Source organism: Bos mutus, chromosome 17 (assembly GCF_027580195.1).
Source record: "Bos mutus isolate GX-2022 chromosome 17, NWIPB_WYAK_1.1, whole genome shotgun sequence".
NCBI classification, from domain to species: domain Eukaryota; kingdom Metazoa; phylum Chordata; class Mammalia; order Artiodactyla; family Bovidae; genus Bos; species Bos mutus.
Window position 1 is genome coordinate 7591052 of NC_091633.1, and position 14197 is coordinate 7605248.

General features: G+C 53.8%; 1 protein-coding gene across 2 annotated transcripts in view; it reads right to left on the bottom strand.

Annotated features, from left to right (window-relative positions):
* The window catches only part of SGSM1 (small G protein signaling modulator 1), a 73444-nt gene extending 60788 nt beyond the window's left edge, over nt 1–12656 (bottom strand). For both annotated transcript variants that reach the window (XM_070385953.1, XM_070385952.1), the window contains exons 1-2: nt 12549–12656; nt 12408–12451 (exon numbers count right to left, since the gene is read on the bottom strand). In XM_070385953.1, the coding sequence (XP_070242054.1) occupies nt 12408–12451; nt 12549–12567 (63 nt within the window). In that variant the 5' untranslated portion in view covers nt 12568–12656. The remainder of the gene's footprint in view (nt 1–12407; nt 12452–12548) is intronic.
* Between the last annotated feature and the right edge of the window lie 1541 nt (nt 12657–14197).

A 14197-nucleotide genomic window follows, 5' to 3' on the forward strand; every position in this document is an offset into this window, starting at 1 on the left:
ACCTCTCCCAGCTTACCTCCTAGCTCCCTCTCTCTGCCACTCATCGGTTCCCTAAATGAAAAAAGCCAATCTGAAAAGGCAACATACGGCATGACTCCACCTGTAGGACATTCTGGACAAGTCAAAACTATGGAGACAGTAAGAGCATCGGCGGTTCCCAGGGGCTGGGGGGAGAGAGAGAGAGAGATGAGCACGGGCGGTTTTTAGGGTACTGAGAGTATTCTTCCCAGGTGGCTCAGTGGTGAAGAGCCCGTCGGCCATTCAAGAGACATAAGAGATGCGGGGTTCAATCCCTGGGTCGGGAAGATCCCCTGGAGGAGGGCATGGCAACCCACTCTGATAGTCTTGCCTGGAGCATCCTATAGGCAGAGAAGAGCCTGGTGGGCTGCAGTCCAAAGGGTCGCAGAGTTGGACGCGACTGAAGAGACTTAGCACGCATGCACGAGAGTATTCTGTGTGATACTCTAATGGTGGATACCTGTCCTCATGCATTGGTCCAGACCCACAGAATGTACATCACTGAGAGTGAAGCCTCATGTAACTATGAACTTGGGGTGACAATGATGCGTTCGTGTAGGTTCGTCCATTGTTAGCAAATGTCCCACTTTGGTGGCGGAGGGTCCATAATTGGGGAGGCTGTCCATGTGTGGGGGTGGGGAAAGTGAAAGTGAAAGTTGCTCAGTCCTGTCCAACTCTTTGCAACCCCATGGACTATAGAGCCCATTTTCCAGGCCAGAATACTGGACTGGGCAGCCTATCCATTCTCCAGGAGATCTTCCCAATCCAGGGATCAAGCCCAGGTCTCCCGCATTGCAGGCGGACTTTTTACCAGCTGAGCCACAAGGGAAGCCCACAGGGAAGTGGAGGTGGGGAGTATAAGGGAAATCTCTCTACTTTCCACTTAATTTTTACAGTGAACCTAAAACTGCTTTTAAAAATAAAGTCTGTTTTTTTTTAAATGTCTTTCCCTCACTCTGCCGCTCATGGAGGATGTTGGCAGGGGTTCCAGCTTTTGGGCAGACAGGATAAGGCACTCCTCCGCGCCCTCAGTCTGCATGGGCCGTGGGGAGCCTTCGGGGTCTCGCAGAGCTGGGGTCTGAAGACCTCAGTTAGGACCTCGGCGACCACAGGGAATGGATCAAGGCTTCCCTCTCTGGACTGTCTCTCACCTGCAGTTCCGGGACTGACCTGCCGCACCCTCCCCGCCCACATCCTCCCGTCCTGCCCGCCACATCCACAACTAGGGAAGGCAAAGCCCCAGGGGCATCTTTCTGCCGGCCCATCCGCCCATCCGTGTGATGGTGAGTGAGCAGACAAATAAATGATGAGACGGTCGCATGCGAGTCTTCAGACGGTTAGAAAAACCCTCCCTCCAGTTCCTCACTCTTAACGACCCTAAAGGTAGCTGTGGGGCTTGCAGGAGAAGCAAACGCCTCTCCCAGCCTGCTGCCAGCCCGGCCCAGTTAATGGTTTACTGATGTGCTATAAATAGTGCGTATAAATAGGAAACCTGCATCGCTTCCCAAGAGTCGGAGGACTGGCCAGCCAGCCAGCCAGGCCTGGAAGGAGAGGTGTTCTGGGGCTGAGAATGGGGTTCCCACCAACCGGACGCCCTGCACGGGTACCCTAGACACCCCTTGACAAGAAGCCTCCCCCAGTGCCTGATGCTAAGAGCACTTGCCAGGGAGCACCTTGGGCAAAATGTCCTTTCAGCCAATACTCCTATACCCAGTCAATGGTGGAGACGGAGGAGCCTCAAAGACAGCTGCCCCAACTGCCCCCATCCCCAGGGGAAAGGGCCCAAGTGTTTCATATCCTGAGCTCATACCCTGGATCCCCGCCAGCTTTCTTCTAGGTGCCCTGCCCACTGCGTGTGGCGGCTCGCCTGGCAACACTCCCTGTTTCTGCAGACCCACGGGCCTTGTGGATAAAGAAGGTGCACACAGACTCCAGACGGTGCCGAGATTCTCTGGAAGGCTGCCTGAAATTCGGAGGTGTAGGGGGCACAGGAAAGTAAGAAATGGAATTCCCAGATGGTTCACACAGTGTGGACCAGAAAATGGAGTAGCCACCTCCAGCAAACCTTGGGAGGAAAAGCAGTGAGATACTGTGTCTAAGGGTTGGGTGGAATCCTGGTTTTTACCACCTGTGACCTTGGGCAAGTACTTCACTTCCTCTGTGCTTTGGTTTACTCATCTGTAAAATGGGATGATAAATAGGACCTAAATAGTCAAAGCCATGGCTTTTCCAGGGGTCATGTACGGATGTAAGCCCTGGGCCATAAAGGAGGCTGAGTGCCAAAGAATTGATGCCTTCAGACTGTAGTGTTGGAGAAGACTCTTGACAGTCCCTTGGACAGCAAAAAGATCAAACCAGTCAATCCTACAGGAAATCAACCCTGAATATTTCATTGGAAGGACTGATGCTGAAGCCGAAGCTCCAATACTTTATCCACCTGATGTGAAGAGTCCACTCAATGGAAAAGACCTTGATGCTGGGAAAGATTGAAGGCAAAGGGAGAAAGGGGCAGCAGAGGATGAGATGGTTAAATAGCATCACTGACTCAGTGGACACGAATTTGAGCAAACTCTGAAGACGGAGGACAGAGGAGCCTGGCATGACTTAGTGACTCATCAAGAACAACGACATCCCTGCCTCAGGGGTAGGTCCTATTCATTAAGGATTTTTTAAAGATTACGTACATCAATGGATATAAAGCACTTAGCATGCTGTCTAGAACATGACAGAACTTTCTGGACATGCTCCATCCCTGCGTTGTCCAATACAGTATAGTTGCCTTGTGGGGCTATTGAGTATGAAAGGTACCCTGTGAGGTTGAGGAACAGTATTTTAAATTTAATTTTACTTGATTTAAATGTAAATAGGCACATGAGGCTAGTAGTTCACACTGGACAGTGCCAGTCTGGAATACAGTAGGTGGCCAATAAATGCTCACTATGATTGCTATGGAGAAGGCAATGGCACCCCACTCCAGTACTCTTGCCTGGAGGATCCCATGGATGGAGGAGCCTGGTGGGCTGCAGTCCATGAGGTTGCTAGGAGTTGGACACAACTGAGTGACTTCACCTTCACTTTTCACTTTCATGCATTGGAGAAGGAAATGGCAACCCACTCCAGTGTTCTTGCCTGGAGAATCCCAGGGACAGAGGAGCCTAGTGGGCTGCCGTCTATGGGGTCGCACAGAGTCGGACACGACTGAAGCAACTTAGCAGCAGTAGCAGCAGCATGATTGCTATTAGGGCTTGTTATTATTATTAGAAGACTCACTGGGTTAGAAATTAGGAGACACCACCATTTCTGAGCATGTGGAGGGCGGGGAACTGTACTGGGATCTTTGTATCCCAGCACCTTGCAGGGTGTTTTCTTTTATAAACTTGGTGAAAGATTTATTTAAAACCACAGTGAAGAACACCTACCGTACTGGAGTATTTGGGCTGTGGATCCTTTACGGGTCCTGAGGAGAAGGGAGGATACCCTCTCTGTATGGCAAGTACAGAGTGTTCGTACAGTTTCAGGGTTTGCACACCCCGGAGTAGAAATCTCTGACTGGGCAGACACCTGCACGCAGTAGGTCGCCAGGCAGCACCGGGATCACAGCCAGGCACGGGGCATCAGAGCGGTCACTTCCACCGTGAGGGGCTGAGCTCCAAACACAGCGCCCTCAGGCTGTCGAGGTGGACGCCTGTGGTTTCCTGGCCGGAGTTCCACCCCCCTGTCTGGACGTTTCGCCTCGACTCTCCTCTGGGCCCCCTCCTTTACTCTCACAGGGCTGACTCTACACTCTGCCCTCCCAGGCTTGATCAGTCGGAGGAGAGGAATCCATCCCGCGGCCACTGGCGCAAAAAGAGCACACGACCCAGGTTGGTCCCATGAAATCTAATCCTGAGACTTCCGCTAGAACCACAGGGAAGGGAAGTTTGGTTTCTGTTGATGCCAAGCTGGCAGGTTGTGCCCTGAGAGCAGCTGGGCAACACTCGACCTCCCCATAGAGACAGACAGAGCATAAAGCTTATATAGAGAAAAAGCAGCACAGGGAGATGGAGAGATGACATCATTGGAACCCCTGGATACAGCCGTACCTAAAGCGGGTCACTCCACAGCTTCCCAAACCCTTGCACCGATATATCCACTTCTTAGCCTCTCTTTCCCTTTCTGTTTTATACTTGTAGATTTATTTATTTACTGAACTAGTTTTGTTAGCAAGTTATGATCCAACTTGAATTGGGTGGGGCTGGCTAAAATACCCAGCTGTGCTGCTTCGCAGCTGTGCGACCTTCCTTAGTCTGGTTTCTTAACCTCTCAGCTTCAGTTTCTTCATCAGTAAAGAGGAACTGCAATCTGTACCTACCCTAAAGGAAGACTGCTTTGTGGATTAAATGAGCCAGAGCTAAGCACTTAGTGTTTAATAAATGGTAGTGGTAAAGATGTCTTTATTTTTTTTTTAAAAAAGAAAAATAATAGCTGCTCTAATTCCAATGTTCTATTTCAACATAATGAACTAAATAATAATTAGAGGAGAATTCACTGAACACTGAAAGTATCACCAAGCCTCTTGATCTCCTGGGGCTTCAGGTATCCGATTTTTGTATGGAGGTCTACTGCAAAAGGTCCTGTCACTGTCCTTTACAAACACCCAGAAACTGAATTCCTTCAAGATTTTGCAAAGAAAAAGCACCAAATAAACCTCCAAGCAAAAACTACTCATCTCCTATCTTCTTGCACCACTAAAAGAGAGGAAAATATGCCACCCACCCCCACTCGAGTCCAGCCCTCCTAGTCGCCTCACCCAGGGGCTCACAGTGCCTAAGCGGCAGGGCTGGCAGGCTCACAAGGGTTTCCGACCTCCTGAGGCAGAGGAATTACTTCCACTGGGGACCGAAGAGTGGCCAGACACAGAGGGACGCTCCAGCTGCCCACCACAAGATGGTGATGCTGTCAGTCAAGACTCAGCTTCCCGGACTCCTACTCAGGAGGCTCAGTCCCTCTGGATCCCCAAACACGCCCCTTCCCCATCCACAGCACCCCTCCTGTGGCCCTGGCCCTGCCCCTCACCCCCTTTGCCCCAGGCTGACCCAAGAAGAGCACGATCCCACGCTGAGGGGACCTGCAAGTGGAGCAGATGTGTGACCAGAAAGGGGAGCAAAATGTCCTTCTCACGCTGAACTGGGTTCTATCTCACTCTTAAGTGGGTGAGCCAAGCACTGTGCCTGGTCCCTGCACAAACAGCCCTCCGATGATAGCACAACAGAGCGGTAGATGATGCCCCAGCAGACTGATACACGAGGAAACTCAAGTCCGAGAGGTTCCCGCAGCCCCTAAAGGGCAGGGCTGTGACCTGAACTCAAGGCTGTCTGCTTTCAAAGCTTAGCCTTATCCCCAACTCCACGCTTCCGGCGTCGCTCACAACCACATGTGGGTCACTGGTTTGGGCTCCACAGTGATACAGAGCAGGATACTGGAGCCAAATTCCCAAGCTGTACCACTGACAATCTCCGTGACTGCAGGCAAGGTCATCTCTTGTGCCCCAATATCCTTCTCTGTTATGGAGAACATTTTATCCACTTCAGGGGGCACTGAGATACTTAAGTGAGGTCACTCATATAAAATGCCCAGTAAATGCTGTTCTTTTTTTTTCTTTTTTAAATCTTTAATCCATTAGAATGGCTTTAGTAGAGCCCTTGTTTCCCTTGAGTGAAAGCTCTCTAAAGTCTTATCAGCTACTGAGTTTTTTTAATAAGTCTTAAATACAGACTTGGCAAATTCAGAGTAGAGAAAACATGGGGGAGACTTGGCTCTCGGAAAGTGATGCCGGCCAAATCAGATGGTTGGAGGTTCTTAGAATCCCTGAGCTGTCCGACCGCATCTGCTTAGAAAGCAGGAGAGTGAGACAGGGAGAAGGGGCCTGCTAGGAGGCCACAGATTATTAGGGTCAGCGTGGGGACAAGGACTCGGGTGTCCTCACCTCCCATCCTGGGGTCTGCAGCCAACAACTGTGGGCCCAATGTGGTGGGGAGGCGGAAATGCCCTTTCCCACGTGCCAACCAGCACCCTCTCCTGAGCCCCCCAGGAGGTTACTGTACGGGGACCCGGGCAGACTACACCTAAGCAGGAAAGCCAGCATCCCTCCCGACTCCCCTGTCACATTGTCCCCAAGCCCACCACTATCAAAAGCTCCAGGAAGCCGCATTGCCAGATCACGAGAACAAGCATGAAACCGGGCCACGTGCAGATATGGCTGCATTATTCATGAGCACTTCTGCCGTCTTAAGCCTGAAAACACAACACACATGAACTGATTTGAGTCAACCCTGCTAGCATCAGAGCGCCCCCAAAATATCCCACCCAGGATTCCTGCTGTCATTCCTTCCACTGGGCCAGTGTTTTTGGAACCTGCGCTTGGCCCGGCGGGGGAGTGTGGGGCTGTGATTTCCGGCTCAAGAATGGAAAGCTCAGAAAATATAAGACAGGAGTTTCCTCTCTTGCCTAACCACTTTGAATCCTCATTTGTCCCTCCATGTACTGCCCATCTGGCAGCCACGCGTAGGTGAATTCACACTCCTCTCGTGATCAACCCCTCCCTGCCCCCCCACCCAACCCAGCTTCCATCTCACTCAGAGTAAAAGCCGAAGCTTCCCAGGGCCACAGGCCCTGCACGACCGGCCGCGTGTTCCGTGTCCTCCTCCTCCGTTCTTTTTCACTCTGCTCCAGCCTGGCTGGCCTCCCCGCGGATCGCTGGCCCCTCTCAAGGCCTTTGCGTGCACTGTTTCTTCTGCCGGGGACACCCTTGCTGCAGATGTCCGCCCGGCAGGACTCTGCTCAAGTCACCCCGTCAGAGAGGCCGCCCTTGAGGGTCACCTCTGGAGCACGCTTCCCTCCACGCTCCACCGCCTTTCCTGCTTTATCTTTCTCACAGCTCCCACTGCTTCTAATACGTATTTATTATGTATTTATTAAGCTTCACAATAGAGCTTCCCAGGTGGCGCTAGTGGTAAAGAACACACCCAATGCAGGAAACGCAGGTTTGACCCTTAGGTCAGGAAGATCCCCTGGAGGAGGGCATGGCCACCCACTCCAGTATTCTTGCCTGGAGAATCCCATGCACACAGGAGCCTGGTGGGCTACAGTCCATGGGGTCGCACAGAGTCGGCCACGACTGAGCACAGCTTCTCAAGAGCATGTGAGCAGGGATGTTGTTTTTGTTCGTTTCTCAATCTTCCTGCAACAGTGCCTGGCACCTAGTAGATGCTCAAGAAATATTTGTGGAAAGGAGAGAGGAAGTTTCCTTCTAAGAACTGGCAGAAAAGCTCTGTCTCTTGCTGCCAGTTGAAACCTCCTGAGGTAGAACTCCAAGAAAGACCCTCCCCTGCTCACAAATCTTCCAGAGCTCCCCACTCTCTGAGGGGGCAGACGCTGCAGCCGGGCATTCATAGCGCTGCACAGGCTGGGACTCAGGGACCTCTTCTGACTCATCTCCTCCCCCTACACACATCGGAACCCCAGCTGGCTTCTGGGGACTCTGCTGAAGCTTGTGGTTCCCAACCTCTGCCCTTTGGGATGAAGGGCCATGAGGCCGCCCTCCAGATCCTGGCAAAGTGGGATCTGAATCCTGGCTTCTCCACTGGCCAGCCGTGTGACCATCTCCGTGTCTCCAGTTCCTCTTGTATCCAGCAGAGGAGGTGGCAAGTCTCCCTGTTAGGGCTGTCTGTCGTGAGGGGTGAAGGAGGTAAGCGTCTAGGGACCACTCAGCCCAGCTGTGCTATTCTGAGCTGGAAACGTCCTCGTGACGGGGGCTGTGCTGTGCTTTGCAGGATGTTGAGCAGCATGTCTGGTCTCTCCCCACCAAATGCCAGAGCATCTCCAGCTCTGACAACCGAAGACGTCTCCAGACGTTGCCAAATGTCCCAGTGGGTGGGGGGTAAGGCTGCCAGATTTAGCGATGCATATTTATTCCAAAAGACTACTCATTGTTTATCTCAAATTTGAATTTAACTGTGTGGCCTGTGTGCTATCTGGCAACCCTACCTGGGAGGCGAAATTGTCCCCCCTCCTTCCTCAAGAGCCACTGGGTTAGAGGGACGCCACCGCAGGGTCTAGGGCTAACACCCCTGTGTCCCTTCTTGACTTCCTCCAACCTTCTCACCACATCCCACCCGCCTGCCCTGATGGCCCACTCAGGGGCGGGGAGGTTCAGCTCCCCAAACAAGCCCGGCTCAGCCGCTGTGATGATGGCCCCCCCGGAACAGCCCTCGCGCCAGCTCCAGGGAGCAGAGCTAAACGCGGCTTCCTCTCATCCCCAGCCTCTTTCCCGGGGTCTCTCTGCCGACCCACAAGCCCCCGCCTTCTCCCCTTTGGTTAAGAGGCCAAGCAGGCCCAGCCAAGAGGCAGGAAAACAACGCAGTTAGTCACTTTGCTTCCGTTATCAACCCGTGTCACGTGGCTGGCTCCTTTAATGGCAGTCGTCATGGCAACGGGAAGCCAGTCCCTGCTGCTCTGGGAACCAAAACAAAATTAAAGGGGTGGAGGCAGGGAGGAGCAAAGAGGGGAGGGCTAAGGGAGCCAGGAAGGAGCCAGGAGAGAGTGGCTGGATTTGACTGGAGGAAATCATGCTGAGGCCATCCTGTCCCCAGCTGTCCCTGGGGAGGGAGACAGTTGAAAAAAAAAGATTCCTGTCCTGGAGAAGCTCAGGCTAACGTGGTGGGTGTTTTCACATGGTTTATACTGACAGGTGAGTAATTTTCATCCCCATTACCAATAAACTAGAATCCAGACACGTGTGAAGGTAAAGACAGATGCTTGTCCGAGATTGCACAACTGACGGGCAATCAGTTTCAGCTCCACCCTCTTCTTTCCATATTCCTCAGGTCCTCTCTGCTCCTTTCCTCTTGCTTTTAGGATAGGACCACATGCTCTGCCCCCTCTGCATGCAGCCCTCTGCACTCCAGCCATTTCCGAGTCCCCCCTCCCCACCTCCCCGCGCCCATTCCTCCAAGTTTGTGGTTCTCCCTCCAGCTACAAAGTCTTTGCGTGTGCAGTTCCCTCTGCCAGGAACTGTTTTTCCTCTGTCTCTCGCTACCTCATACCTTCACCTAAAAAGCCTATGTATCCTTCACACAGTTTCTTAAACACCACTTCCTCCAGGAAGCCTTCCTGAGCCACCTGCATGCAATTACATCTCCCGGATGCGTGCTCTTGTAATGCCAAGTGATGCTTGCTTCTCCTCCAGACCTTGGTGCACAGCCTGCAATTACCCCTTTAATTACATTACCCCCGGGATGTCTGTCAGGGTCTGTCCACCATACTGGAGTGTCAGCCCCAAGAGGACTCAGCCAATCTAGTTCACCGTGGGATCTGCAGAGCCCGGCCGAGTCAGCACTCAACAGCGCTTCCAGCCCCACAGCCTCTGCTGGCCTTTGTGGCTTCAATGGCTCAGACAAAAGCTTGCAGACCCACTTGGTTTATCTACAGAAACTCGCTGTTAAGCTGCCCCAGTCCAGAAAGAAGGATGGGAGGCACCTCTGGGCGAGGCTGTGACAGGGAGGGATGTGGCTGCAACCCAGAGGGTGCAGGGAAGGAAGACTTGACTTGACTCCTAGGTTTCTAAGCAAAGAGCTCCCCTTTACCTTCCCACTGGAGATGCTCCCCGAGGAGGTGGTCAGAGGAAGCAAAGGAGAGAGGAGGTCTGCTTTGGGGGGGCGTGTGTGTGGCTGGATTTGTTTCCATACCCTTGGGGGGGGTACCCATGCTGAACAGGGGGGTCAGAGACAGAAAACTGTTCCCCTTTACTGGTTCTGTGTCCCTGAAACATCTCTCCCTCTCTCTGGGCCAGTTTTCTCATCTGTAAAATGGAAATTATAGCACCCACACATACTGAGATTGTGGTGCCGTGTAGACATGGATGGGGGTGTTTGTGATTTAGGGGGTAAGAGCCTGGCTCTGATGCCAGACCAGGCTTGGGAGGGTCTGTCCCTTCTGGGCTGTGTGCTCGTGAGGAACTCACTCCTCCTCTGTGAGCCTCAGTTTCTGTGTCTGTAAAATGGGGACAACCTCACTGACCTCATAAAATTACTGTGCACACAGGATACAGCCTGGAGTAGCCTCCAGGAAGTGGAAGCACTAATTACCGAAATGATGAGCCCTGAGAAATGCAAATTTTAGAATCAGCCATCAGCTTGCAAAGTCCTGCCCTCTGACTGCATTTCAGGGTCAATGGATACTTGAGTTCTTTCCCAAACTTGCAAGGTCTGCCTCTGCACCCCCACCCACCCCTGCCCAGGCATCAAGCGGGATGGCAAAGGTCCCTTAGACCAGATGGCCTTGGCCTCCAGTCAGGCAGAAAGCTCATCCCAATCGTCAAACTCAGAGGCTCACAGGAGAAAATGCAGCCCTCGACCACCAGAGGCAAAGTGTCCCCCACAACCTGGCCAATAGCCCAAAGCAGACTGACATGGATGAGACCTCCAAGGACACTGGACCAGTGCTTTCTCCTCCAGACATGGAGAAACTGAGTCCCGGAGAGGGGAAGGAACTCGTAAGGGCATTGAGGGAGCTGGTGGCAGAGCTGGGTTTAGGGCCTCAACTGGAGGCCTGCCCAGAGCAGAAATCACTCCCTCCAACATGCTCACAATCTCTTCTGCTTGTAGCCCTGGCCCCCACACCCCCGACCCTCAGTGGAACCATTTCCTTAAAAACACAGCCATTCTGGGTGAAAACCCCTGGAGAGAACATAGAACATCTGGGTTTAATGAAACAACGAACACAAAAATTGCAGGTTTTTACTCTGAAGGCTTTTGGAGGGGGCGGTCTATACCCACTCTCCCCTGAAACAGTCATCTGAATGTGTAGCTTTCAATGGAAAGAGGGTCTAGACAGAGCTCTCTTCAGGTCCCCACAGGGGTCTCTGTGAGCGTAAAAGTTCTGGGCCTTTCTGAGGGATTTCATGTGTATGTCTCCTTACTCAGAGACACTAGAATGTGCAATCAGCCTGGAACAGATCCTTTCAGCAACAGCGGGACGTGCCACACACGGAGACACACACAGACACACGCCCACGCTCCCCGAGGGGGGAGGGGCAGCAACAGGTCCCAGCTCTGAGACTGCCCTTGGTGGCTGGCTGGCTGCCACCGTGCGGGGAGGGCCTTTTTGGTGGTCAGCACTGCCCCCAGACACCGACACCCTCAGCACACAGAGGCACAGAACCAGGCCAGCCCCCTCCGCCGAGAGCTGAGTGCTCAGAACGCAGAGGTGAGGCAGCCTCGGCATTGATGGGGTCCCAAGTGGTGGGATGCAGAGTGACATGGGGGGGGATGCACACACACACACACACACACACACACGGCCGCAGCCTCACTCATCCACACACAGATTCATGCCATCCCATGTCACACACACAGACACAGCCACTGGCTCACTCATTCACAGATTCCTTCATCACACAGATACACATCATAATCAGAAAACAGATAAACACACAGATGCATGGACACATAGAGATACACTTAGATATCTCCAGGGAGATGCGTGGATGTGCTCAGATACACATACTCACAGCTACACGTCCTCACCCACACAGGCATGTGCACACACACACACAGACACACACACACACAGAGTCCAGGTATCTAAATGCTTCCCTAGGCACCCATCACTATAGATTCTCTTGCTCTGTGAGAAGTCATGAACTATTAACTCTGAAGGCTAGACTGGGCTAACCCCATGGAGAGTGAAGGGTCAGAGGGGCAGCTGAACCTTGACTAATTCTCACCTTCCTGCCAGAGTCGGGTGGGTGGGGGGTCAGGGGACCCCGCCTGCCAGGAGAGCACACACACATGCCTACAAGTGGACTTAACCCACTGGCCTGGGACTCTCAGGGAGGGGTCCCCTGGCTCCTAGGGATGGCTCCTAGGACTGAATTTAGGGGAGGGGTGTGTGCAGGAAGCTTTATTTTCCCAAAGTGAATTTTCCCCCCCCGGAAGTCTGGTCCATTGCCTGCAGCCCCATCCGGGCTTCCCCGACTCAACAAGCCCTGGCAGCAGCAACCCCCCCGCCCCTCCACCCCAGGTGCGTTTCTCACCTTGATGAGACCCACCCACATGCTCTTCCACAAGAGGGGACCCTACCGAGACACATCCAGGTATGCCACCCCCCCCCAGCCTGGGGGCCCTCAAGCAGCAGTTGCTCCCGTACACAGCATAAAAACACCCAGTGCCCCCTACCCCCCTACTCCCACCCCCAAACTCACCTGCTTCTAGCCCTGCGGGAGGTTAGCCCCCACCCAGATGGGCCCCCCACCCCAGCTGGCCACGCGTCCTTTGGAGACGCTTCCCTGGGGTGGTTTCGGCGGCCCCCTCCCCCGGGGGTCGCGCCGCCCGCCTCCGCCCGGCACTCACCTCCTTCTTGACCGTGCGCAGCAGCCTCTGCCGGGTCTCCGCCTCTGTGGGGTGAGACGGGAGGGCGGCCGTTCAGCCCAGGGCTGGGGACCGTGCTGCGGAGCTGCCCTCCCGCCGCCCCCGCACCCTGCGCCCCCTTACCCGCCAGCCCCGAAGCCATGGCTGCGCGCGCGGCGATCCGAGTCCGGGTGGCGGCGGCGGCGGCGGCTCCGGGCGCTCCACTCGCCTGCTGCAGCCGCGGCGGGGCGGGGCGAGCGCCGAGTGACGGTCCAGGCGCCAGACGTCAGGCCCCGCCGCGGCCGCCCCACCCTCCCGGGAGCCACGCCGGGCCGCCCAGGTCCTCCCGGAGGCTCCTCCCCGCCCGACACACACCCTCGGTCCCGCGCGTCCCGAGGAGCCGGCGCCTGCACCTCCCTCCCAAGGGGAACCCCACCACCACGACCACTGCCATGCCCACCCTCCTTCTATGGGGCCGGGAAAGACATCATCACTTAGTCACTGTCTGCTGTTTGCCAGGTTCGGATGTGGCGGTGGGGGTCGGGATTGGGGGGCTACTACACACAGTCTCCTAGCCTGTTTTCTCCTCTTTAAAATGGATATAGTTTGATGACCTCATAGGAATGATATGAGACTTAAATGAAGTCCTGAATGTAAAGCACTTAACACACATCTAGGGGAAAAGGCCAACAACCATAAAGGATAGCTGTGCTGCTATGCTAGTATTATTATTATTACCTCTACGACTACTGTAGGCATACTTCTTTTCATAGTGCTTTGCTGTACTGCGCTTTACCGATATTGTGGGTTTTGCTTTTTACAAATGGAAAGTGTGTGGCAACCCTGTATCCAGCACGTCTAGCTGTGCCATTTCCCCAGGGGCATCGACTGGCTTTGTGTCTCTGTCACATTTTGGTAGTGCTCATAATATTTCACACTCTCCACCAGCAAAAAGACTCCTCCATGAAGTCGCGGATGACGGGCTTCCCAGCTGGCACTAGTGGTAAAGAACCCGCCTGCCAGTGCAGGAGACATAAGAGACACGGTTCCAACCAGAGGTTGGAAACATCCCCTGGAGAAGGGAATGGCAACCCACTCCGGTATTCCAGTATTCCAGCTCCACTCCAGTATATCCAGCTGTGGATCCAGAGTCCCCTCTTTTCCATTTGTCAGTGTCGGGGGGCCTTTGGCCATAAGCCACAGCTGCTGATTTTGGCTAACTTTGCAAAAGGGCATAGACAGGAAGGATAACAGGCATTCCCAGAGTCCAAAGGAGGCTGGAGGACTCAGAAAAAGGGTGAAACCAAGGCAGCGCTGGAAGGCCAGCAAGAGAGCCTTGAACAATCATCTGACAGAGACAGGGTGTTCAGGGCACCACCACTCAGGTGATAGGAACTCCATCTATTTGAGGTCCTGTTGCAGAAAGGGAGTGTCTGATTGGTCTGGCCTGGGTCACGCGCCGGCCCCTTGCTGGGGAAGGGCAGCCTCATTCACAGTCCTACCACCCCACCATCTCCCGTGTAGGTGTGGCGGTCCCCTTGGAGCCCAGAGAATAGGAAACAGTTGCTTCTTAGCAAAAATATGGAACAACCAAGTGAACAGCAGTCAGAATTCTGACCTCAGGGTCCAAGAGACTGATCCAGGGGTTCTGTTCTTGACTGTGCCCCTAAGATGATGGAGTTACTTTAGGAAAGTAGGGCACCCAAGCCCCACGTTGGTGTCTGTTTCCTAAAACCCGTGGTTTTCCTTCTCTCGCGTTTGTGTGCTAAGTTGCTTCAGTCGTGTCCAGCTCT